Below are 26,543 nucleotides of genomic sequence, written 5' to 3'. Positions count from 1 at the left end.
CCTGTAGCTTCCTCGACAAAGTGCAATCTTAACCACCGGTGAGCCTGTCTGTTGTCTTTTTGCATCTAAGATAGCAGACTTGTGAAATGCAGAGTAATTTTCTTTTTCCAGACCCCCAGGGCAAACCCACTGCCAAGGAGCAGGAAACCACAGAACCCCTCATTGTTATCTTGTTCCCTGAATACCATCTCTATGTAGTCAATGGTAATTATTAACTGTCCTGTACCACTATACTCTATCCAATCTCAGGGATTTCTGGCTTTGCTTTCTCCTGCCCCCTTATCTACCACAAGGAATTTCGTGTAACTGTCCTTATATCTCCTCCTTTTATTCTAATGTATAAAATAACCTGCTAAACTGCCATTCTCAAGAGCATTTCTCAATCTATTGAGATTTTGTTTTCTGGCAATTGTCGTCAGTTTGGCTCAAATAAACTCATAAAAATTCTCCACAGGTTTGGATGTTTCTTAAGTAGACAGTATTTTTTAAAATTCCTTAAAAATTCTCCACAGGTTTCTTAAGTTAACCGTATTTTTTAAAATTCCTAAAATCTTAAGATTCCTAATAAATGGCACTGAGAAGTATACCAACTATTAGAATCATATGGTATTTTCATTCGACTCAAACCCAAACCTCAACCTACCTTTTAAAATTTACCTCCAGCACCCATGAACTTGCTCAGACCACTCCAGCAGCATCTCCATCCCTTCACTTCACTGAGTGTCAGCACTTAGTATTAACAATTATACAAATTAAATAATTATATAATGGTTCAAGAGTTTTACCAGATGGTTGAAAGCTTTGTAAACATGGGCCTTCTATATTTGTCATTGATCATAGCGCCTAGCCCAGTGTTCATAAAACAAAATTCAGCTGAGTACATTTTAAAGACCTAATTGGCTTTATTCAGCGATTCATGAGTTGGGCAGCATCCAATCTAGCAGATAGAAAGGAGCTGAGAGGAACTACACAGAACAAAAGACTTTTATAGGCAGGAAGGAGCAGGAAGAAGGAAGTTATACTAGACAAAATAGCAGATTGGTATGTAAGTTTGCTTTCCCTATAGGGCAGCGGTTCTCAACATGTGGGTCGCGACCCCTTTGGGGGTTGAACAACCCTTTCACAGGGGTCACCTAAGACCATCGAAAACACAAATATAATTACATATTGTTTTTGTGATTAATCACTATGCTTTAATTATGTTCAATTTGTAACAATGAAATTGGGGGTCACCACAACATGAGGAACTGTTTTAAAGGGTTGCGGCATTAGGAAGGTTGAGAACCACTGCTATAGGGGATGATGGTAGGGGGCTACGGGCAGATTACCTAACTAATGCTCATCAGGCAACTCCTGATTGACTGGTTTATAATTCCATTTCTGAGAGAAGCAAAATTGTAATTAAGTCTCAGTTTGTTGATGTGAGACTTAGCACACACAAGTGACTCTATTTAAGGCCTGTTTTCTTGTCTTCAACATCAGTATTGACTGACTGGCTGATGAAAGGATGGATGGATGCAGCAATATAGGTAGTTAGGGCGGTAGATTTGGGGAATGCTGTCAGAGTGAAGGTAAGAGCTGATTCATTTATAATATTTATTGGCCCACTTCACTTGTTTAAATTATGTGCCTGATTTCTCTAGAGTTTAAGGCTGCAAATTATTTTCTAATTTTTGGATCATGAGAGACCCAAAGGATGTTAATTCATCCTAAAGAAAAAAAAATCTAAAATACACAGTCTTTATTCATGAAGAATAGTCTCTACAGTATTATTTACAACAATAAAAAATTGGAAACAATTTAAATGTCTTACAATGGAGTTTAGTAAATTATGCTACATCAACCCAATGGAGTATGGTCATTAAAATGATAATTACAAAGCCCATGGAGACATATTTATAGTATATATCCTGTGAAAAATGCAGAATATAAAAGTGTATATGTGCTAGGTTTATAACTTAATAAAGATATGGTTGTTTTCAGGCCATACTTGGAGAGAGTATGTAAATATAAGAATAGCTATGTTTCAGCAATGGAAATATTACTCCATTTCTCCTTTTTTCAAGCTATCCTACATATGTTTCTTTATTATTATTTATGAAGATCAGGGGGATGAAAGACAGCATGTGATGAATAAATAAATTGGTAGGAAACTTGGAAACAGGAGATGTGGGAAGAAAAATGGGGACAATGTGGGGTGAACAAATTGAATTTGCCATAAAGGGAAGAAGGAGATTCAGTTAATGCCACCTCACCCATGATGAATGTTTCCTGTGGCATCTGTCATCTAGCTTTTCATTTTTGCACTTATCTTTTTCTGTAATTCTCAGAGATCAACTGATAATTTTGTGTGTTGAGTGTGTCTGGTAGAACACAATTTGTAAAATAGCTTTATTGAGGTATAATGGATATAAGGAGAGGGTTCAATTTTTTAAAAATGCACCTTGGACCATCAAGTAAAAACCACCCTGATCATTGAACCCAGTTATAAAATAGCCATGTTACTGGGAACCTTGAGACAACCCTTGATAAGCATGTTCATCATAATGATTCCAACAAGACTTCACAATTGCTTCTCATAAAACTAGTGGAACTTCATCGTAATGAGTACATTGCAATTAATCACATCTGCAGTTTCTAGGACGTGAATAAATTAGCAAGTGAAAAAGAAACCTGAATTCAGCCAGGAAAAGAGAAAAGCATTTGAGACACAATGAATCAGACGTCTGCTTTCTTCCTAGACACCTGGGGACGGAGCTAAGAAATGACTGGACTTCAAGGCGAAGGGAGATGAGGGGAGAGGTGAGAGGTAACTGCTGCTTGAAGACTTGGGAAGCCCTTAGCTTTGAATTTTCCAGTCTCTCCTCCTCAACTAACAACACAAGAATTTTCCGCAATGGATGACGGGTAAATGTGCAAAGGGCCAGGGCAGAAGTCTATATTATTATAGGGGCTTACGCTTATAGCCACTGCTCTAACTCTGGGATGGTGGAATTAGCACAAAAACAGCCCAGGTCCTGTCACTCACTGAGCTGCGTGCAGCTGGAGAAATCAGGTCAGCACCTCCTGTCCATATCTGTAAAGTGACTGCAATGACGGTGACAGTGTGAACAGAAGACAATGTCCCCACACATTTGGCAGGTTACTGTGAGGAGTAAATATGACAATAACCTGAAAGTACTTTAAAATATCTGTCTAAATCCCATATGAGTGCTCTGTCAACAATAGTCACCAAGATCACCCTGGGTCATTATTTATTCAATCAGTGTGATGGAGTTTACTTTCCCCCTGACTATGTAGATTCATCAGTGTCCTCTTGGCTCCGGCCCCAGATATTTTGAGGGAATTTTACTTTGAACTTCTAGGAAGAAAAAGGCTGGCTCCTGCCTAGACGCCATTCCACAGAGTTTATCATTAAACATACAGAGAGCATGACTAACACAGGGGAAATTGCAACGTTCTAGGCCCAGTGAAGTAAAGGGGCTACTGGATAATAGAATATTGATTTGAGAATTTGCTTCAGAGCCATTAGTTTCCACACATAACTGGACCACGTCTGTAACCTCACATCTTCCAACTCATAAGACTCCATCTGCCCAACCGAGAGCTCCTGAACCCTGCCACACACATGCAGGTGGGTAGGAAACATGTTTTCCAGGCTGTCGATGGCATTAAATGCAAAATCAGTTCCCTGTGGACTCAGTTCTTTCAACTAGTCAATGCTGTGGCTTTGAATATTTCACTGGTCTATAGGGGGTCAGCTTTTTTACCTATAAGTTTTAACTTTTGCTTTCCACCCAGCATCTAGCATCCAGCTCCCTCGAGCCTAGAATCCTTAACTTCCACCATCCCTTAACTGTTTTTTCTAATAACGCTTAGCCCACTTATGTAGAATGTCACTAAGTTTTATATTGCTGACATTTTCTGAAAAATTCTTTTCATTTTTCTGCCAAAATGTCAACATGCAAATATTCCATGAATTTGCCAACTTGTCTCTGTATGGACACATACACACACACACACACACACACACACACACACAAATGTATGACAAAGACTGGAATAAGAAATGATTAATGACACTGAATATTCAGTTATTTCTGCACAGGATTCAATCTATGCTTACCTTTCATAGTTCAATGTGTTACCAGATCTCAAAACAATGCTCTAATTATCCATAATAATAAAAGCATAATATGCTAGTCAGACTGGATATCCTTCTGGATGTCCTTCCTTCTGGACAAAGCCACAGTGGGCAGGGGCTGAGGCAGAGGTGGTAGAGGCCCCCGGCCACGAGCGGGGTTTGGGGCCAAGTCCCTTGCATGAATTTTGTGCATTGGGCCTCTAGTCTATAATAATAAAAGTGTAATATGCTAATTAGACAGGATGTCCTTTCGGACAACCTTCCAGATGAAGCGGGGCTACGAGGGAAGCCTGGGTCCCAGGTGCCAGAGGGAAGTTGGTGCCCACAACCAGGGGAAGGAAGGCCTACTCTTGTATGAATTTCATGCATCGGGCCTCTAGTTTTTTTAATAAATAAACAGCAGTACGAGAGAAAGATGTTTTCCTCATCCATCTCTAGAACGATGATGCACAGTATTTTCCTAAAATTTGATCTCATCTTCACTCACAGAAGGCAATGTTTAGCATTTATACTGTGAATGTATACTACAGTTTTGTTTAGCATGTCTATGAAACAGGTTTTCACTGTTCATATTTGCAGAAAATTGAAGAGAGAAGCTGCCTCAGGGTTCTCTAGTGATTTAGTAGGCTCTTAGTTCCTGATATTCTTGGTATTCTGGGGGCACTCAGAGGACTTAAAAGGGTAGCACTTTCAGAGTCTGTTCTTTCTTTATGTGGAGACTGGTTTTGAGCTGTCACAGGGAACTTTTAAACACCGAGCTAGGGAAATCTTACACTTTTTTCAATTACAAAGCCCGAAAAGCTTCCTGTTGAATTGTATTCCACTGCCTTTAGGAAAATAAAGATTTTTTTAAGTAAGGGGTAACCTTTTGGAAAATAGAACATTGCTGCCATTCTATGTACACTAGCGGCCTGATGCATGAGATTTGTGCAAGAGTAGGCCTTCCTTCCCCGGGCTGCCGGCACCAGCTTCTCTCCTGCACCCGGGACCTGGGCTTCCCTCACAGCCCTGGCTTCATCCAGAAGGTCATCTGGAAGGACGTCTGGTCTAATTAGCATATTATGCTTTTATTATTATAGACTAGAGGCCCAATGCATGAAATTCATGCAAGAGTAGGCCTTCCTTCCCCCAGCTGCTGGCACCAGCTTCCCTCTGGCACCCAGGACCCAGGCTTTTCTCGCAGCCCTGGCTTCATCTGGAAGGTCGTCTGGAAGGATGTCCGACCTCATTAACATATTACGCTTTTATTATTATAGATAATAGGAAAGAACAGAAGAGGCTGTTGGCATAAGTTTAAACTGAACTCCTTCTCTTTCAGGAAGTTTTGCACAGGAGTATCTCACTAATAAATACCTTTACATGTGTCTGAAGGTTAAGGGCAACAAAAGATGTCCTTTTTGTCATTTATTACTAAAATCTGAAGTGGCAGTAGGGATGGTTGGTGGGGGGGGGGTGGTGGCACAATAGCTACACAATGGTCGTGTAATAAGTACATCCAAAAACACCATGAAAAGGATGAAGTTATATCATCCACAGTGAATGATGAGTAGTCTAGTTACAGTTTCTGGAAATGGCAGCATGTAATAAGCCTAAAGCATATACTCATACAAGGTATTTGAAAAATAATTTTGTCATCATTTATCTTGCTTCAGATAAACAAGTCAAAGTCATACTGAATGTGGTATGAATTACAATGTTATCATTTGGCATTGCTTGGACTCAAAAAATGTTTTCATTCCTAGGGTCCATTTAACTTGGTCTTCCTAAGCGAGATCAAGTTATTGAGTCAGCAGTTATTCAACCTCTGATTCTTTGAGAGATTTAAGAATAAAGGAGCCAATAAAATGTTTTTGAGAAAAGGGTCCAGAGGCACTACAGAAAGAGCAAGTCTTGACTCTTGGGGGTAGGCTGCTGACATTGATGTAGGATTTATTCTTTTGGTGGGTGAAACTCCAAGACCCAAGACTATTGCTTTTATTTTTCCCACCCTATCTTCACCTGCTTTCCCTTGAATTAGAGTCTGAGGTGAGGAGGGAGAACATCACATCCATCTATCATATCGATCCTGAAGGGGATACTACTCTGGGAGCAAGGGTAGAAGCTAAAAAGTAACAGACATTTGGTGTCACTTCATATATATCTGAAGGAAGTCACCTGCAACCTTTATATTTTGCTTCCAACTTGCAAGCTTTCTGGGAACCATCTTGTCATTGTAAGAATTCATTGTTTACAGAAGAAGGTCAACTGTGCTAATCTAAGGCAACTTCAAACAGGTCAAGACAAAAATAAAGCTTCCTGAACTCTGCCGGATTTTAGTCACCTGTAGGTGTCCCATTATAGAAATGCTATGCAATCAGGGTAAGATCAAGCCCTGAATTAACTCTTGTCCTAGGCTCATATGTGTCATGAATCATATTTTTAAGTGGTAGTAGTTAAACATCTAAGAAACCTGAAATGTTGTCAAGTTTCCATTTTCCTCATTGAATTTGTTTTATTAATCCAGATTAGATTCATATTAATCCTAGGTTCATAGAGTACTATCATCTGTGGTCAATTCAGCCCTTCCTTTGTTTTAGTTCTATTATGCATCCATTTGTTAACTTATTTGTCCATGATAGGAGTAAGACTTGCAAATTAGTTTTCTATTGGCCTCAGTTTTCTTCCCTATTAAGGAAGTTAGATTTCTATGATGTCTAAGGTCTCTCTCAGCTCTGATGCTCTGTGAAAGATTAAGATCTGAAATGTCTTTAGATTAGTGCCTGGCATATAACTATTATTATCAGTATTAAATCTGATAAATTTTCTCTGCCAATTCTGAACTTGATATACTAGAAAGCTGATTAGACTCCCCAGAAAGTTGGTGACTCTTCTATTCGGCAGTAAAATTTCTAGGGAACATTAATCCCCATTGGTCAGCTTCAAACTCCATTAACAATTTATCATTGGTTCACAGAATCTCAGGTTAGAAGAGATCTTAAAGGTCCATTTCCAGCAAAAGATGTAGCAGAGAAAGACAGGAGGCAAACTCTTCCCAGAATAACTCCCATTTACAGAGTTTCAAGATGAGTCCTAGGGAGTTCTTCACTTCTACCAAACTGCCCGGATTGCTATTCATTAATGTCCCTGGAAGTTTCTTTTAGCGCTATGAGGGACCTTGGCAGAGAGGCCAAACACGAGTGGGGCCTCATTCTCAAGTAATATGTTGCTAAGTATAAGGCAGAGTAGAACTTAAAACTGCCTGGTTTCCTGCCATGTGGCAGTTACAGAGGGAGGGTCCAGGGTCAAAGCGTGCAGCGCTCCTTTTTGCACACAGAAAGGGAGCATTTGTGCAAGATTTGGATCCGCTCCTATTCCAATGTCAGTGATGATTTTGCCCTTACCATTACTGCTCTGTCAGTTCCTTGTCCCTGAGGCTACTGAGACCTTGATAACAGGGAAGATGTCATAAAATATATTTTTTTTTGCTGCAGCTTTTGATCCTTATCTGGTGACTTCACACTGGCCAATTGATTATAATCACGGAAGTGAATGGGTTCATCAAGGTAGGAGGCAGGATGTGCCTAAAGCAGGCACAGGATGTGCGTGTGCATCAATGGAGGATGGGCTTCTTTGGTATTGTCTAGGTTTAAGAATCATACTCTTTGAGAATGCGCACATAATTGAAGTGGAAGAGAACTATAGAAGCCATGGACAATAAGATGAATAAATCTATTGATTTGACAGATGAATGGGGTTCCAACTCTTTTTTTAAAAACATTTTTTTAAACAGAGCTAGGTTTTTCCCTTCTAAATACATATGCATCCAAATGGAAGAATATCCCCTTTGAGTAAGCTAAGTGCTGGCCCAGGGATTGGTTTACAAAGCAGAAAAGTGGTTTGCCCATTCATTTCCTACCTCACTTTCCAATTCTCTCTCATGTTCAGCGCAGTGAATGCTGTGTGTGTGTGCCAAGCAGGGCACGCTCACAGAAGGCAAGAGTATTAGTGGAAAGAAAAAAAAAGAAAGACACCATGGAGAAAAAATATCAGTGAGCAATTTCGCCACTCTTAGGAAACAACCTCCAGGCCTCAGGAGCCCTAATGCAGCGATTCCTCTTCATCTCATTCAGAAGTTAAAGCCCAGAGGCGGCATGGCTTTCAGAGAGAAGCATTTTGTGCTGCCTCTGCAGTCCTAAACAATAATGGCCCCAGAGTCCCAGAGAAACCTACAGGCTATCTTTCACATTTGATCACGAAGTACCTGGCAGTGGTGGCACGCTCTTCCTCCCACCTGACAACAAATGCCCGCAATTCTGAAGGAAAGAAAGAGGAACTGATCTATCCTGAGATTTGGATCCTGACTGAGCTCTTCATCCCATCCCATCTGAAACCCACCAGCCTCTAGGAGGAATAATCCAATGTCCCCATGGATAGATGCAGGCTGTCTGGGTGGCAATTAACTGTGACCTAATAGATGGTAAAATTTCTGGATTCCAGGTTAGGGCAGGAGGAAGAGATCTGTCCAAAGGGACTGGCCAGTAGTGAGACTGGGCCCAAACTTGAAAGTCCAAGCATAGTGCTTATGCTTTCCTACCTACAAACAACAACAATACACCACTTAAAAAATATATATGTTTTTTATTGACTTCAGAGAGAGGAAGGGAGAGGGAGAGAGAGATAGAAACATCAATGATGAGAGAGAATCATTGATTGGATGCCTCCTGCACACCTCCTACTGGGGATTGAGCCTGCAACCAGGGCATGTGCCCTGACCAGGAATCAATAGGAGGACCTCCTGGTGCATGGGATGATGTTCAACCAACTGAGCCACATGTGCTGGGACACTTTTTAAATCCTCACCAGAAGAAGGTATGTTGCGAGAGAGAGAGAAACATCCATAAGTTGCCTCCCCTAGGTGCCCCAACTTGAAATGGAACCTACAACCTTTTGGTTACACAGGGACGATGCTCCAACCAACTGCGCCACCCAAGCAGTGAATAACTACATTTACTCTAGTTATTCAGAGAACCTGAATTTTACCAATCCTTTGTGCTTCCTCTCCTTCCCTCTCCTTTCTCCAGTATCCAGCAAAATTTCTGGTACCTTTTAGGTGCTCAGAAGAGATGTGTTGAATCAGTCAAATAAGTGAGTAAAATATGTGCCCTCCTGCAAATGATATAGTTCTTCTAATCTTCCACTTAATCAGTAATTGGGGGGATAATGTTATTTGGTGGGTTGTTCGTTTTCAAGATTAAATAATATAGCATACCTCATAGGATGCGTAAATGTCATACAATAATTTTATGAGTTATGAATTCAACTTATGCATTTTATGACCTTTGAATTTATGAAAATTGAGTTTGCAGATATGATTCAGGTGAGGGGAAGGGAGGTGGGGAGAGTAAAGCCCTAGGCAGATAAAAGGATCATTGCCCAAAGCCATAGGTGTGAGGGTTAATTAATCTCAAATACATTTAACCAATGCTTCGGAAAAGATAGGGGAATTGGAAAAGGAAAGGGGAAAAGGAGGATGGAGGATTTGGGGAAATAGTGAATACTTTTAAGGTCAATTGAAGTATTCCATAAAGGGCATATTTTCTTTTCACAAGAAATAATCCTGTGCCAAAGAAGGTGGGGAGGTTGATCAGCAGAACGGGGTTAATCTGAACTCCCTCCTGCCGGCTGCAGTCACAGTGCTCAATACAGTAATGAAGGCAGTGTAGTCACATATTTCACCTGAACTTCCTCCGTGGTCCTTTTTATACTGAAGTCTCTCACTGTTTCAGGGCTGTGCTTGGAAAAGTTGGAAAACTTTTCCCCTGGTGAGGGGAAAAAAAAGCCCGCATCAGACTGAATGGAAGGAATGAATGAAGTTATTCCATTGGCCCTACACCTCCATCCACTTCATACCAAATATTCATAGAAACATCTTTCCTCAATGCCGTAACTGTAATTTTACTCTGTGGCGTTGCCTAGAATCTGATGCACGGGTTTCGAAAGTCAGCAGGCAGCCGTCTTGGCGTTGGAGGCACCCTGGTTGGCTTTTGCAAGAGTGGATGGGCGTACGTGCTGTGTGGTAGCTTCTCCGGGGAGCAGAATGTGTAAAATAAACAGTTGCTGAAAAGCATGGAGAATTAACGAAGTGAAAATCTGGGGTTATTTGTTGGCAATTGACACGCAAGTGACCTCCTTAAATACTTAGTTGTTTAAGGTTCAGAGTGAGGATGAATGAATTGTCGGGGCGCTTGACTTGAACCAGCTTGTAACTCTCCTCAGTCTTTGGGGAAGTGGCAATAAATTAATACAAATTTAGGAGGGAGGAGAGAAAAGGGGGCTAAAACCAAGATATCTACCCCAGAGCTCTCCTCCCAGCCCTTTGGAAAGTCTCGCTTTTACTGCGCCGACCCTGGAGGTTACAGCCGAGAAAACCCGGCGGCGCTAGGACCGGGTTGGCGCCTGGCTGGGGCCGCTGTCGGGCGGGCGGGCGGAGGAGGGAGAGGAGGGGGGAGATGTGGGGAAAGGAGGGGTGTTAAGGGGGGCGGGGGGAGTCATTTATGCAGAGCAGGCGCTGCTGCCATTGCCGCTCACTCTCCCCGCGCGCTGTTTGGAGCCGGAGGGAGCGCAGGGAGCTAGCGAGCGAGCGCTCGGAGCCCGGGCCAGCAGAGGGGGCACCCGGCCGCTGCCTGCACCGCCGCCTCCACCGCGCTTGGGGGCCCCGCGAGGAGCGAGGGCGAGTCCAAGAGTCCGGGAGCCGAGCCCGGCGAGACCCAACTGCGGGAGGGCGCCCGTCCGGCTCTACTGCCTCCAGCGCGCGAGCGGGAGAGCCCCCGCCGATCGCCCCGCGGGCGGGAGAGCTGGGAGCGCAGGTCCCCGCAGCCCCAGGGATGGTCTAGCCGCCGGCGCGAGGCTCGCTGCTCGGCTCCCTGCTGGGGCTCGCCGCCCGCCGCCCATCTCCCGCGGCTGCGAGCCGGGCCGGCCCAGGCCGGAGAAGTTAGTTGTGCGCGCGCCGCGGAGTGCGCGGAGCGAGCGAGCGAGCGAGGAAGGCTGCGGAGCTCGGGGGCCATGGGCTGGGGGGGCCGCTGCTGCTGCCCGGGACGGCGGGACCTGCTGTGCGTGCTGGCGCTGCTCGCCGGCTGCCTGCTCCCCGTGTGCCGGACGCGCGTCTACACCAACCACTGGGCAGTCAAAATCGCCGGCGGATTCCCGGAGGCCAACCGCATTGCCAGCAAGTACGGCTTCATCAACGTAGGACAGGTAACGACCGGCCGGCCCGGCCCTCGGCCCTGAAGCGGCCCGGGGAAGGGGGGATTCCCTTTCAGCGGCACGCTTCTCGTCCCCTCCTCTCCGTCCCCCTTCCCCCTCTTCCAGATGTGCTCTTGCAGCTGTTCTAACTCTTGAGCGATGCGCTCTCTCTCTCCCGCCCTCGTTCTCTTACACACTTATATACACGCACTCCCCCAAAGTTGCTGGGGGTTTGCGTTTTGTTTACTAGTTTCTTGCAAGCCACGAGGGACGGGCAGGGTCTCTGGAAAGATCATGAATGTGGATACAGCCCCCGTGGTGGCCTCTGACCCGACCGGACCTGTGAACCTGCAAAGTCGGGGAGCACTAGTAGCCCGAGCTCTTTTTTGGGGAGGGGGGGGAGTTGGGGGTAAGCACGCCCCTGGTGCTGGCTTCTTGCGGTTTCCTCGAGCCGGAGTTAGAGGGAGGCGGGGAAGATGAAGCCTTTCCTACTCGGACCTGAATTTAGCCCAGAAAGAAGTTTCCTCTGTTTGAGCCGAAGAGATGCTGGGCGCTGGAGGCGCAGGGACTGGAGCTGGAAGAAAGGACGGAGATGGAGGGAGGGAAAGGGGGCCGGGCCCGGGGTGAGCGCAGATTTGGGGGGAGCCCTCCCGGCTTCTTGGCCTCTTGCGCGGGATCTACTTGTGGGCTCCCGTAGAGGGGGTCGGAAGGGGAGGTGGGAAACAACCTCCAAGACCCGCTGACCGGATTCTGCTCTGGAAAAACGGCGAGCCTTCCCGGAGAGGGATGTGCGGAGCCGGGAGGTGGCGCGGGGCGAGAGTTGGGCGGGCAGCGGGGCGCGGGTTTTTTTAGGGGGTACCTCTCAAGGGCTTTCCGCAGAGCTGCCCAGCTGGGGGACAATGAATTGAACGGTGGATGGGGATGATTGTTAGAGCCACAGATTTGGAGGTGCCTGCGGGCGAAATGGTCTTGGCTTCCTCTATCTCTTTCTTGCAAGAAATGGGATGGAGAGGGCGGCGTAAGCGGGTCCCAGAAAGTATCTCGCCCCACCCTAGTCTCTTCCCCGGGGCTGGCCAGAGGAAGAGGAGGCCCTGGCCAGACCCTGGGGACACTCTGCTGAGATTGGGAGGCGAGAGTGGCGGGGGCGCCCTCTTAGGAGACGGCGTCTGGGACTGCTTGGGGATGCACGCGCCCAGCAAGCCCTGCCAGGGTGAAGCGAGAACCGGCCAGCTGCTGCCGCCAAAGCAGCAGAGCACGGGCCATTTCTGATGCCCCTGAGCTTCACGTCCAGGAATGTGAGCCCTGGAGCCCTGGGACTATGAAGGCAGAGCTGCTGTCCTGCCTCTAGAAAGAGCTAGGGAGCGCCTGGGGGTTCGGAACAGTGGGAGCTTAGGTCTGACACTTGCTGGTCCCCAAGGAGGACTCGCTCTAGAGAAGCCAGTCTTGTGGAGGACTGAGACCAGGGCTAGGGGCACAGTCTGTATCCGCCCCTCCCCCCCCCCACCCAGATACACACCTGGAAGGAAGTCAGGGGAGCCAGCCAGAGTTTGTTGCCTGAGTGCCTGTCATCTTCAGGAGAGTTCCATTCGAATGGTGGCTTGTTAGTTAGGACTCTGCTGGCTTCTTTTGTCATTGGTAGAAAGCACTGAGTCTTCTCAAGTCTTTTTATATGAGCTTAAAGTTGGCTGCTGCATGGGGCTGGGGGTGTAACTGGGAAGGCTAACACTGGAAGTAGCTATGCTAATCTTTCTGGGTTCAGCTAACATTGAGCATCTTCCATATGCCAGGCATATTTGGAAGAGTAAGTTCTTGAACATACACTGCTTCCATAATCTAAACCAAACGACCATTATTTCTGTGTGGATTTTACTTCACATGGAGCAAAGAGGAAACCAACACTGGAGAAGTAGACACGTACAGGGTCACCCAGCTATGATTCAGACCTAGGTCTCTCTGATCCAGGCCTGTTCCTGCTTGAATCCTGCCTTTTAGAGACTCCCTCCATCCCATGGAAGGAAGGAGGAAGAAAGCAAAAGCCCTGTATCCCTGAATTCTGATTTAGTGTCTCGGTGGACTGGACACAAACATCCAGTCTTCATTCAAACACACCTGGACTTCTTGAGTCTAAGAAGCTTCATGACTTGCAAGGACCAAAAGACCTGTATCCAAAGGAACTCTATGTTAGATCCTGCAGAACTTGGCAGAGAGAAGAGCTTTCGTCCCCGAACCCGCTTTTGAATAAGCAAATATTGCAGTGTCCTGCAACCTCGCCTGGCTTTTTGCAAAGAGCCTTCTACCATGGCTTTTCATTTAAAAAGTAATACTAAGAAAGTTTACATACACATCATGCCAAACACCATTTATGGTGGTTTTATAAGGCCAATGAGGAAATTTAGGGCTTACAGAGGTTACTGAAGACCCCTTGAACGGAAGCCATAAGCAGTGTAAAAAGATCAGCTATTCTTACAGTGTAAAGCATTTCCTTTGTAGATCAAAGGGGAGTAGCCCTATGCTAAGTCTTTGGGGTGGTAAATTGAGTTCACACCCGCGATATCATTGCACTGTAAGGGCCAAATGTATTTCTTATCCATTCTTAACTGCTCTGACCTTTTAACACTTCAGACCTCGTTTTGTTATTCTTTCTTTCCATCAACAAACCAGCTGTGGTTCAGTTGAGGGCAGTAACCAAGTTGCAAAGGTCCCTGAAATACTCTCCTTTTTTCCCCATTTGGGCTTGGGGTTCCTCCTCATGTGTCACAAATTGAACTGAGACCTGTTACTGTTCCTGAAGTCCTGGTAGTATTTTTGAGATCTTCAGTATAATATTTTAGGTGAGTAAAGCAGTGAGTTTTCACCACAGTATAGGTGCAGTCTTGGCTATCAGAATGTCAGTGTAATGTTTTGTGTAGCATCTTAGCATTTAAAAGCCACCAGAGATAAAGTTTCTGGCCTGGAGATTTCTACAGAAAAGAATAGGCGTGTCCCTTGTGTTCATGAGAGATAGGATGTGCCGAGTAACTCAAGAGCAAGCAGGCAAACAAACTGGCAAACAGAACATGCTTGACTTCCTGGAAGGAACAATAATGAGGGTGTTCCCCCCCCTCTTCCCCCCCGCCCCTTTGGTGATAGAGATACATTATGTTTTTGGTAGGTTTTCACATAACATTTATGTGTTGTGAATGGTCATGCCTTGACATTCTGAAGTGATACCATAATTAGTAGTAGTAGTTGTCATGTCAGCATACGTTGTATTTTGCTTGGTTTTAGTGTCAGCTGTAGAATGCCCTGCCTCTTCCCCTGTAAGCCCTGACTCCTAGCCCTCTGAGTATCTGGTATGGCCAGCACCTGCTGGGCCAGCTGAGGGTCAGTGTGCCTGCCTGTTGGTCTGCATGGGGATGGAAAAGAGGGCTTAGTCCTGCCTCACTAATTGTGTGCTCTGACCCTTTCAGCTAACAATGTAGTGATTAGAGAATAGAAATGACATAAAGGAATAAGACCTGACATAATATTAATTATGAACTTTTGGACTAAATGTACAAACCAGGAGGAATTAATTTCTGGTTATTTGAACCCAGGGAGAAGGTCCCCCATGAAGGTTGTTTGCAGTGTGCAGTAGCTGCATTTATCCTTCTGCAAATTGCCTCTACTCCTGGATTTCAAGCTGAGATTGCCAGTAGCAGAAACCCCTTTCCAAGCCATGTAACTTACCTTGAGCAAGGTTCCAGAAGGATAAAGCCAGATTCAAGCAATCCCGGGGAAAAGTTCACCTGGAGTTCCCACTGCAAGCATAGACTTGGAAACACCAATGATGACACGTGCAAGTCTTTGAGAGCAGCCAAGTCATTGAACTTAATGGAGCCCCTGTTCCTTCATCTGTAAAATGACAAATCTCTGGATAATAGACTGGGTTGACTATGCATTGCCCAGCACATGGTTAGGCTTGCAATGCAAGTTTTGTTGAATCTGAATGGGCAATAAGTGAGATTCAAACCTTATTGAGATAGAAAGAAAAGAAGACATTTTTTTTAACGGGAGATGCAAAAAATGTGAAGATCGGAAGATTACATTTTGGGTGGCTGAGTAAAAAACGAAGTCAGAGCTTTGTAGATAGGGAAAATGGTTTTCCACATCAACTAACAACTTAAGCTAGTTTTCTGTTGGATTCTAAATCATTCCGGCTGGTTTCCCATGGCAGTGCCCTCCTCTCAGGTGGATCCTTGTTGTAGTCTGTTAAATATTAAAGGGTAAACTTGCTGGAGATGGAAGAAAGGGAAGAAAAATACTGGAAGGTTGATTATTATATAAAGCATCTTCCTTGGTACATTATGTTAGACTAGACTTGAATTTGTGTTTTGTTGAATCCCGAATGTAGTTTGTATGAGGAAAGTTAGAAGCAGCATTTCCAAATCAGTAGGAAGATCCTTGCTCAGAGATGTCCTGAAGGCTTTCCACTCTGCTGATTAATTTTGACCTGTGAGTTTGTGGGATGATTGAAAGGTTGATAAACAGTGGAGAGTGAGTTCTGGGTGCATAAGGATGGCATTGGAAATAAGAGACATGGCCCGTCTGATGGGTTCTATGGGAATGGACTGTGCTCCCCTGGTTAAATCCTTAGGCATTCTGTAAGCAGAAAAGTAAGTTGATGTGGGAGTCCTAGGTTGATCCCTGTGTGATACATCTGGCTTTGCACAGGGCAGATCTTCACGCCTAAGAACCTCGGCCCTGACCTTCGCTGGCCTCTCTCACATGCATAGTTCTCATGAGTAGGGGAACCTTTCATGAGAAAAAGCAGTGCAGAGTGGTTGGCCTGATGATGGCAGGTCTGTTGCATTAACCTCATAGACTAGGAATGGCTTGTATGTGGCCATTGGGATTTTCGGGGTCTATTTGAAATGAAAAACTGCATTTTTGTGAGCTCCAAGGCAGCTGAATTTGCCTTATTGCTATCTTTCATGAGCTTGTATCCAGAGGTCCTAACCTTAAAGGTCAGCCAGAGAAGCAGGGTAGTGTGCTGGGAAAAGGTCCAGGGATGTCTGACTCTTTGGTTAAGGGAGGGTGTCCTGACCCAGAAACCTCCCCTGGGCAGGGAGGGGTATTTGTGTTGTCGGTTCAAGTTATGTGAAGTAGTGTCTGGGTTTACCCAAGGCTGAAGTATCTCCAGGCATCGCTCTGCTTTGGGACTTGATTACTTGGCTAATTCAGGTTGGATTCATTGACAAAGAAGCTAACTTTGGCTTTCTGTATGATAAAAACGAATGCTTGTAGACATTCATGCATGCTAGAGGATATATATGCATATATGGGTGTATCTGTCTATAGATGTAAATCTGCTAATTTTTATTTTTATCAAAGTTAAACTTGCATATACTTTAGAGTGAAATTACTCATGCAACATTCTCACTAGTTTCAATAGATTACTTCTCTATATCTAAGGGTACTAAGAAGGAACAATCAATGCCAATAAATTCTGCAGTTTGCGTTAATCTTAGGAGGTAAATGAGGCCAGAAAGGAAACAAGACAAACCTCACTACAGATCAGATTATATAAAGCCGTACATGCATGCCTAGGCTAGGGGGTTTCAACATTATTATGTAGGATAAAGAGTTATATTAAAGGTCCCCGAAAAGGAGACAGCAACTTATTGATTCATCGAACATGGGAGTCCACCATGTACCATATATAAGATATTCTCTGCTCTCAAGGAGCTGAGACATTTTTACCCATAACTGTTGTTCAGCAAGAGAAATGGAGTTATAGGCAGTATAGCATGGTTCAGCCATGCCTGGGGTTCTCCATTGTATAATGAGCTAGAGGAGGCAAAGAGGCTATTGTGTTGGTAAAGACTATTGGTGATGAGCAAGAAGCTGTGGCAATGGAGGTGAAATAGATTTGGAAGCTTTTGTAGAGATGGATTCACTATGGCTTGGTCACTGAGTGGAAGTGGAACTTGGAAGGGAAGGTGAAGATACCTGCAAAGTTTACAGCCATGGGACCAGGAGAATGGGGGACTCATTTGTAGAATTAGAACAGTCTGTGGGAGCAGAGGTTCTGCGTTAATGGAGCTGGTAGATAGAATGGCATGCACATAGTAATGTCCGTTAGGCAGATTAGAATTTAGGGTGGGAAAGAGGTGAAGACAGGCACTCATCCTCAATATCAGTGAAGCTGCGGAGGTGCATAGGATTGGGAAGAGATGAAGCAGGAAGGGAGAGGCGGGCTGAGGATAGAACCTAAAGTGTTTCCACTTAGGGGAAGATCAGAGTCAGAAAGCCACAGGAAGAGTGGGTACCCCTTTATAGGGTGTACCATAGTGCGAACTGCCATAGAATCCAGAGAGATGAGAACTGAAAGCCAGCTGAGAGATTTGGTGATGAGGCGGTTACCAGTGCTCTGCCTGCCAACACTTGATTGAATAATAAGCGGGAGTTGGGGTCAAAGGGCAGTAGAAGGGAGTGAGTACAAAAGTTCTCATTGCACGTCTGCCACCTAATCTCCTTCTCATCAATGTATTGAGGGTAGTTTGGATCACAGGTCTAGAAACAGTCTTAATACTGCTACTTCCTAGTCAGGGACCCTGGGCAAGTACCTGAAGCTCTCTGTGCCTCGGTTTCTTCATGCGTTAAAAAAATCAAATAGTATTTCCCTGATGGAATTGTTGTGAGGATTAGTTCAAAGTAGTTAAATAGTACCTGGCACCTACTATACACTCAATAAATGTCAGTTATTATATCTTGGTGGTTTTTTTTAACCAAGTTATAATCAGTTTTTACATACTGTTTTCATCCTGCTGTTTTCACTTAACATTTTATTGTGAGCCTTTTTCCAATGTTACTAAATAATTTTAGACAAATTTTAACAGCTGCATAATTGAAAGCACCATACTATGTTATAATTGGTGTGACCATACATCGTATTGTGCCAGAGATAGTCCTGATTTATGCCTGTGGAAATCAGTTCACCTCCGTTGAGTATTTTTTACATCCCTGTTCACTTTCAAATATGTCTGAATTTGGAAGAGAAATGATATGTATGGTCACTCTAATTACATGTATATTTGTGTGTGTGTGTGTGTGTGTGTGTGTGTGTAACTGCACATCTATCCTTCCATGACTTGGTGAGCTCCTCTGAAATGCAGGGTGGTGCCTTATTCCTGTTGTATCCCCAGCATCTAACACAGTGGGTGGCATAGGACAAGCACAGTGGGCACTTGGATAGGAAGCCTAAAGGGTTATGTAGGGAGGAATAGGTTTGGAAAGGAGAGGAACACTGGTGTCTTGAGACTGAAGAGGAATGAATTAGAGATTCAGGGGAGTCCAAGTTAGGGAGGAAGAGAAGGGAGCGTGTATGTTGAATGACCTGGATCTCAGTCACTTCAGAGGTGAATGCCATCTACAGAGAGAGAGTGATCAGGGAGCTGGGTGACACTGATACTTGGGTGTTCCAGTGTTTTGGAACCTTTTTAGGGAATTCTGATAAGAATCAGTGACTGAGAATTGCCAAATAGAATGAGGTTATTTGCTGCATGTACTTAGTTATTGCTGAGTAACTAGTGGTTAAATGAATGAGTGAAAAAAATGAACCAATCTGTATTAAGTTGTGGTTTTGTTCCTAATGCTCAGTAATTTCTGATTAGAAAAGGATAAAACAGGGAATTAGAATTTACCAGAGTGGAAGAGAAGGTAAAAAGATACTGTGGAAACCTGGGGGTGGGAGCAAGGGAGAAGAATGGTTCTTGAATACCAGGGGTACTACCTTTGAAATGCTTGACTGTCGTGTCCAGGCTTTAAGGAAGGTGATAAGGTCAAAACAGGACTGGTGGACCAAAGGAATAGGGTGGGTGTAAGGGTTTGAGGTTCAAAATAAGATAGGAGGGCCAGTTTGGTAAGAGTGGTTGAAGTGGAAAGATGGGAGCCATCCCAGTAGATATTTTCCCCCCATAAGATCTAGGTGGATGGTATTCTTCATGACCATAAGGTATGGATGTGCTGGTGGACTGACCAGCTGGAGAACAGGTGAAGGCCAGCAGGGTAGATGGAGTTAAACTGTGAGGCTGGGAGAATGGAAGGGTTATCAGTTTGGATAAGATGAAGATTCCAGGTGATTTTTGCCGGTATACACACTGAGCAGATAAACATGAAGTCTGTTCCATACTTCAATTCTCCTCAGAGAATTTAGGTATTATCTCTCCTTTGCACATCTGTGCACCCTTATTTGCACTGCGGGTCCTGTATCAACTGAAGGGATAAAGACAGACACGTGGGCGATTGCTTTCAACTCCCAAATGTGCCTTCCCATATTTGATCGAAAACTGCAGATTGTGTTGAGCACTGAATATAGAGGGAGGGGTGTAAACAGAGAATGTGAAACCAGAAATAATATCTAAGGATGATTTTAAAATGGTATATGCATGTCACACTTCTTGTTTACCTCCACCTTAAGTTGTCATGTAGCTTCTTTCAGTTATTATAATTAAACCCATAATTTATTCATATGTCACATATTCTGCCCTTTAGTACATTATTTTATATAGTAAAATGAAGCTAGATTCCGAACCTGACTTTTATGTTACTAGTTTTCTGCCTGATAGGAGAGAGATGTATTTTTTAAAGTATGTTTTAAAATGTCTTTATAGATTTCTCTCTATTATATACTATTTTTAGATTGCTCTTTATAATAGACCAATTTTCTTGGCATTTGTATGTTAATCTGATTGTTAAGTTAGGGTTAGCATCACAAAGGAAGCATTAAGTTCTAGTTTAATCCTCTGTGCATTATCTCAGAGGTTATTTCTCTAGCATTACATTGTGGATACCATGCCAGCACTGAAACTCCTTAACTTTTATTAAAAGCGCGCACACACACACAAACACATACACTCATACACATACCAAGTACTTATGGTCGGATATTTTTGTAGTAAGCACTTAAGGTATTTTTCTGCTCGGTGAAGAAGCTCCTCCAGCTGTAAAAATAAGCCGGTTCTCTCCATATCGCTGTTCCCAGGGCTTATAACTTGTTTTAATTCGTTGAAGTTTCTCAACCAAAATAAAACCGGGCAGTGCTCTGTAATCTGAATTCAGTGTGGAGAGGGAAGACCATCCCAGAGCCCTTAATCTGTAAGCAGATATCCATAGCTGCAAGTTTGGAAGTGTACTTGCTTACTTATCCCGGGCCTATTCTAGTTGTGGTGTTTTTGTTGTTTTTTTCCCGTGTGTGTGTGTGTGTGTGTGTGTGTGTGTGTGTGTGTGTGTGTATAGAGGACCTCATTCATCAATTTCAAAGTTTTTCAAGAGAAAACTAAATTGTAGGCCAGTTACGATTTATTACAGCCTAGCTTCCAGCAAAACCTTTTTCTCTATTGTTTTGGTAACTCTGGGGCATCTTTCTATTTGGTTAGTGCTTGTGAGCCAGTTGACCAAATGCTACATGCTTTGACTCTTCACTGGATGATGTCATTGCTGCTGGGCTGGTTGGATAATGCTGAGAAGCAGCAGCAAACAAAATTCAACATTGATAACAGGTGACTTGCATTCCCTTCTGGGTCCTGCCCAGCCACTAAGTTGCCATATACTTATGAGCTAGTCACAGGTTTTCTCTGTCTTAAAGGATTAGTCTTATTCATTGTGTTATTTTTAAAATAATTATTGAAGGATCCCCAACAAGAAAGTAAAAAGATAAACCACAGGGTGGGAGAAAATATTTCCAATCATGCCTGATGAGAGACTTGTATCCAGAATATATCAGGAATCCCTACACTCAGTAATAAAGAGACAAATAACCCAATAAAAAATGAGCACAAAGGATCTGAATAGACAGTTCTCCAAAGAAGATATACAAATGGCCAATAAACATATGACAAGATGCTCAACATCGTTAGTCAGCAGGGAAATGCAAATCAAAACCACAGTGAGATACTAGTTCACACTCACTGGGCTTGCTATAATCGGAAAGACAGATCACGGCAGTATTGGCAAGGATGGAGAGAAATCGGAACCCTCCTACCCTGCTGCCAGAAATGTAAAGTGGTGCAGCCATTCTGGAAAACCGTCCGGCAGTTCCTCAAAAGGTTCAACACAGAGTTACCGTGTAACCCAGCAATTCTACTTTTAAGAGAAATGAAAACATTTGTTCTCACTAAGACTTGCAGACAGAAGTTCATGGCAGCATTATTCATAAGAGCCAAAAAGTGGAAACCACTCAAATGTCTATCAAGTGATGAATTGATAAACAAAATTTACTGTATCTGTGGAATAGAGTATTATTGGGTGGTAAAAGTTGCAACATGGATGAACCTTGAAAAAACTATGCTAAGTGAAAGGAGCCAGTCACAAAAAGCCACGTATGTATAGTATGATTCCATTTATATGAAATGTCCAGAATGGGCAAATCTAGAGAGACAGGAAGTGGTATAGGGGTCCCCAAGGGCTGGAAGGGTAGGGGGAATGTGAAGTGACGTTAATGGGTATGCAGGTTCTTTTGGGGGTGATGAAAATATTCTAAAATTGATGGTGGTGATTTTTGCACAACTCTGTAACTATATTAAAACCTTTTGAATAGTACACTTTAAGTAGGTGAAATGTATGATGTGTGATTTATATCTCAATAAAGCTGTTGAAAGTAGTTATGGAGTCCCTATTGTTTATAAGCCATCCTAATAGGCACAATACTATAATATTTGTCCTTAATAAGCTTATATTACTATGAGACCTTATATTATTATGGGAGGAGTCAAACTATAAACTGGTAACGAAATGAATAAAATCATTTCAAATTGTAAGTGTTGTTGGAAAACAAAATACATTTGTTGAGTAAAAAGTGACTGAGGTGGGAGAACTCCTTTAGATCAGCTGGTCAGGGGGTCTTTGAGGAGGAAACAAGCAGAGGCCTGGATGTTCTGAAGGAGCCAACCACCCAGAGGAGAAAGCCAAGTGCAAAGGCCTCAGGGAAACAGAAAACCAACCGCTGGTCAAGTTAACACCGAAGTGGTTGAGCTTGAAGTTGGAGACAATGATCTTAAAGTTTCATTTTGGTGGTGCCATCTCCCTTTCAGAGGCCACCAGCAGCTCCCATTTGCCTACGGTGTTTAAACAGATTCCTTCTCTGGGTTTTCAATGGCAACTACTCGTCCTGGAATACTTTTATGGTCTCTCTAGCTCTGTCCTTAACAAAAGCCAAACTGGACTCCCCATTGAGATATTATATTCAATGTTCCCATTTCTGTGCCAATCTTTCCACCTGGAATATTCACTGACCTCTCGCTCTTCTGGAATTTCTATCTCTTCTTGAAGGCACATCTCAATGCCACCTCTGTACCTTGCTCTGGAAGTACAGGTATAGGTAAAATATAGGTATAGTTAGCTCAAAATTCTCTTTGGGAATTTAGTCTCCCCCGCTTCTTTTGGGGACTTATTATTAGAGCATGGGGTCTTGCTCTAGATAAATAATAATTAAATATTGGTTGACTCCTAAAGTATTTTATGGCATACAATGCATATGAAATGAAAAATAAATCTGAGCATTAGGGAAGAAATACAAAAAATTCTACGACCCAGTCAATAAGGAAGGCTGAGAGTGCTCTGTAAAGGAGTGTGGTGAAAAGTAGTAATCTAGGACTGATAAGTCATTTGTGTGTGGATCTAAAGTCCAGGGCTTCCCAGGAAGTAGCCTAACCCTTATCGGACCTTGGCATGATCAGCAGGGTCATTCCCTCTGTCTCTGACTTCCATGAGAATTCTTAGTGTGAGAGTCAGAGTACACAGTGTGACATTGTCTGCTCCGGTGCCAAGTTCCAGGTCATTGTAAGATGGGGATCGCTTCTCCACGGGTCTTAGGGAACCCCCAAGGACCCTGGTGGCTGCTATCCTCTCTCAGGGGTGGCAGTGGAAGTCTGTGTCCATTGGAGCAGTGGGAAGAACAACACAGAGTCTACCGTCCCCAGTGAAGGAATCAGTCAGTAAAAAGAGGTTTCAGGCCACAGGCAGATTTTACTGTTTGTGTAGAATTAATGGAAGAAACAAAAAAATAAACCAAATTTGGTACATACAAAAGGTCCTAAGGCTCTGTCTAATGTAAGCAGTAGGTTCTTGTGATGGTCAAAGACTCGTGGCAGTGCCTACTTGGCTTTCGAAGGGCCAAAACACTGAAGTTGAATCTGCATGAGAGGAGGAATTGCCGACTCCCAGGACAAACTGACATAAATGAACCCTTGCAGCTTAGTCCATAAGGAGCGGCTTCAGAAATATCATTGGATCAGGAAATAAACTCAGGACACATAGAGCAGCTATCCCCTTAATTATAAAAGGAACGCTCTCTTGGTTGGGTGACATGGCCAGAAGCCAGTCTCTCAATGGAGATGGGTCTTCTCATCTGACCTCTTTATTTCGATCAGATCTCAGTCTCAAATGACCAATCCTTCAGGCTCAGGCTGATGGAAGGAAAGGTGAGTTATATTTTCTGGGTCAGATGACAGGGAGATGGGGAAGCTGAGTGTTCCCATGCTGTATACAGTCCTAGAGAAGAACTATTCCCTCCTCTCAATTGTGATGGTCATTTGTTACTTCTTTTTTTGGACTACTACACTAGTCCTCCCCATTCCCATTGCCTTCCCCTTCAAAGCTTGCCACATAAGACAGATTAATTTTCTCAGAATCTTCTATGGTCGAAAAGACTACTTCTTATTCTTCCTTCTCCCCCATCAATTGCTTCCTCTCACTCCCCCCTCCTCTTCTCCTTCCCCTCCTTCTTCCTCCCTTCTCCTCCTCCTCTTCTGTCTTCTCTATTCTAAACATCATTCAACTAAACACTTTACCATTCTTTGCACCTGAACCGCCATGTCCTACTTCTCTGCCCCCACTCACGTAGTCCCTTCTGCCTGGACATCTCACATCCAGTTCTCACTGCTTCTGCAAAGCCCTTCTCAGATGTCACTTCCTCAAATTAAATGGCCTGTGGCTAAAACCGCCTTTGTTCAAACTCTTATCGAACTTTGCTGCTTTTTGCTGGCCTTTGACATTTTAATCTTGTATTCTGTATATATTTTATCTCCTCTGCTGGATGGAAACCCCTTCAAGAGGTTCATCTTTGTATCGTATATGGCACTTAGAGGAATGCTCTGCAGTTGAAATGCCCTCAGGAAACTGTTCTGAACTGGATAAATGGCTGTGAATAAACACAGGCAGCTGGTAAATGGAGTCATTATTAGTACTGTCCACTGAATATTGCTGGTTCTCCACTTAGCTATGTGATAGGATTGTATTCCCCTATTTTGGGTGGTAAGGGTGGCCAGGTAACTTCCATGAAATTTGAGAAGTGAGACATGTCCCTTCTGTAACCATCAGTGCACGATTTTCTGGGAGTTCCAGGTGGGATGCTCCATTAGCCTGGGTCCCAGAAGCAGCAGGGCCGGTGTAGACTAAGCAGTGTAGACTAAGAGATGTGATGGAAAGGGGGAAGAGGATTCTGTGATACTCTGAATAAGAACCCTGTAACTTATTAGGAAGACCTTAGTGATCTCCAGTATACATTTTGCTCATCATGTGAGCGATAATTATATGTGTTTAAAAAAATCAGAAGCCAGATAATAGGTATTTGCAAATGTGCCTTGTAGTTCTGTTACTTAGAGATTTGCATTTCCTGAAGAAAACACACACACACACACACACACACACACACACACACACACACATAACCCCTGAAGATCCCAGAGCTAAATTGCACTGTGTTGCTTCTCTCTGGCCTCATCAGCTCTGCAGATAAGACTTGTTCCATGAGTTCAGATATACCTGTTCATTCCTGCTAAGCCTTTAAAAAATTGAGAGTATTTCTCTTTTCCAAGAAGAGAGAAACTTAGTGTGTTGCAGTTTGCCTTTTACTTTCTCTCACCAAATGAAAATAACTTGTTAACTCTGCACCTTGAATCATTGTTTAATAGAGGACTTGCTTTCTGCTTGCCAATGGCATTTGCTTGTGCCGTTTCTAAGGTCCACACTGTGCTTTCAGGATTACAGCACCCGTTACTGCAGAAGCCACTTAAATCCGCTACCTTATTCCACTGGACATTATGCCTTAGTTGTTAGAGAACTGACTTCGCAAACATGTGGGTATCTGTGCACTGTGTGATTTATGTGATGTGGACACAGTGGGGAGCATCTGAGGTTTAAAACGTTATGGCCTGAATTTCCAACTGTTGAAACGAATCCAAAGCAGCAGATTTTTCTTCTTTGGCAGGACAGAATTGAAGCAACATGCAATGATTTGGTTCGCCGATTTGCGAGCTGTTAAAAATCGGAATAACTCAAAATGAGGAGAGTAAGTGCTGCATAATGTGAAAAATATTCTAAAGGTCACATGTTGTGCAGTCTTAGACAAGTTAAGTGCCGTTAATCTAGACCTATTTTGAATAAATTTGAAGCACTGCATGTGAACATGTGGATTTTTTTAACTAAAATATTCTGTTACTAAAATAGTCAAAATCTTATTTAGTTCACCCTAACTCTGAAAGACAAAGGTTATAGTGAACCCAGAAAGTGCTTCTGCCACTTTCTTGTCTCTCAGCTATGGAGGCCATGGCTGGCATTTATTTCCTTCACTTGTGGGTGTTCCCTTTGCCATCATTTTGCCCTTTGACATTCATTGCCGATGGTTTTAAAATATCTGCACTATGCTAAGTGCTCTACTGAGCCCTGGAGATGCAGAAGAGCACCAAATGCCTGGAAACTCACATACTCGCAGGAGGAGTGTACCAGCCTGCTGCAAAGACAGTCACCCAAGACTCAGTGGCTTAAAATAGGAATTACTATTTTTAATTGAACGTATTAGAATAGCATTGGTTAATAAAATTATATAGATTTCAAGTATATGATTCTATAATATATCTTGTGTGCTCATCACCCCAAGTCCAGTTGCCATTTATGCCCCCTATGCCTTCTTCTACCTCCCCTGACAAATAATAATTATTATTGCTATGAGCCTGTTAATAGCAATAATAATTATTTGGTCAACTGATGGGTCAGCTAGGGCCTGGTTGGTCTAGGATGGCTTCATTCATGTTCCTGGTGGTTGGTGCCAGCTGCTTGCTTGGATTATGAGGGCAACTGGTCATGTGTACCTGGTCATCATCCAGCAGGCTGGCTTGGGCCTCTTCCCATAGTGACAAGAAGGCATGCCAGCAGCCAGAGA

At 43.6% G+C, this 26,543-nt stretch overlaps 1 protein-coding gene across 5 annotated transcripts in view; it reads left to right on the top strand.

The window, feature by feature from the left end:
* The first annotated feature begins 10,701 nt into the window (after nt 1-10,701).
* Nucleotides 10,702-26,543, top strand: part of PCSK5 (proprotein convertase subtilisin/kexin type 5) — a 417,746-nt gene continuing 401,904 nt past the window's right edge. For 2 of the 5 annotated variants that reach the window (XM_036330796.1, XM_036330795.1), the window contains exon 1: nt 10,702-11,377. In XM_036330796.1, the coding sequence (XP_036186689.1) occupies nt 11,186-11,377 (192 nt within the window). In that variant the 5' untranslated portion in view covers nt 10,702-11,185. The remainder of the gene's footprint in view (nt 11,378-26,543) is intronic. The other 3 variants (XM_036330797.1, XM_036330800.1, XM_036330798.1) reach the window with 2 other exon arrangements.

Source organism: Myotis myotis, unplaced genomic scaffold, assembly GCF_014108235.1.
Source record: "Myotis myotis isolate mMyoMyo1 unplaced genomic scaffold, mMyoMyo1.p scaffold_m19_p_12, whole genome shotgun sequence".
NCBI classification, from domain to species: Eukaryota; Metazoa; Chordata; class Mammalia; order Chiroptera; family Vespertilionidae; genus Myotis; species Myotis myotis.
This window is presented reverse-complemented; position numbering and strand designations above follow the sequence as displayed.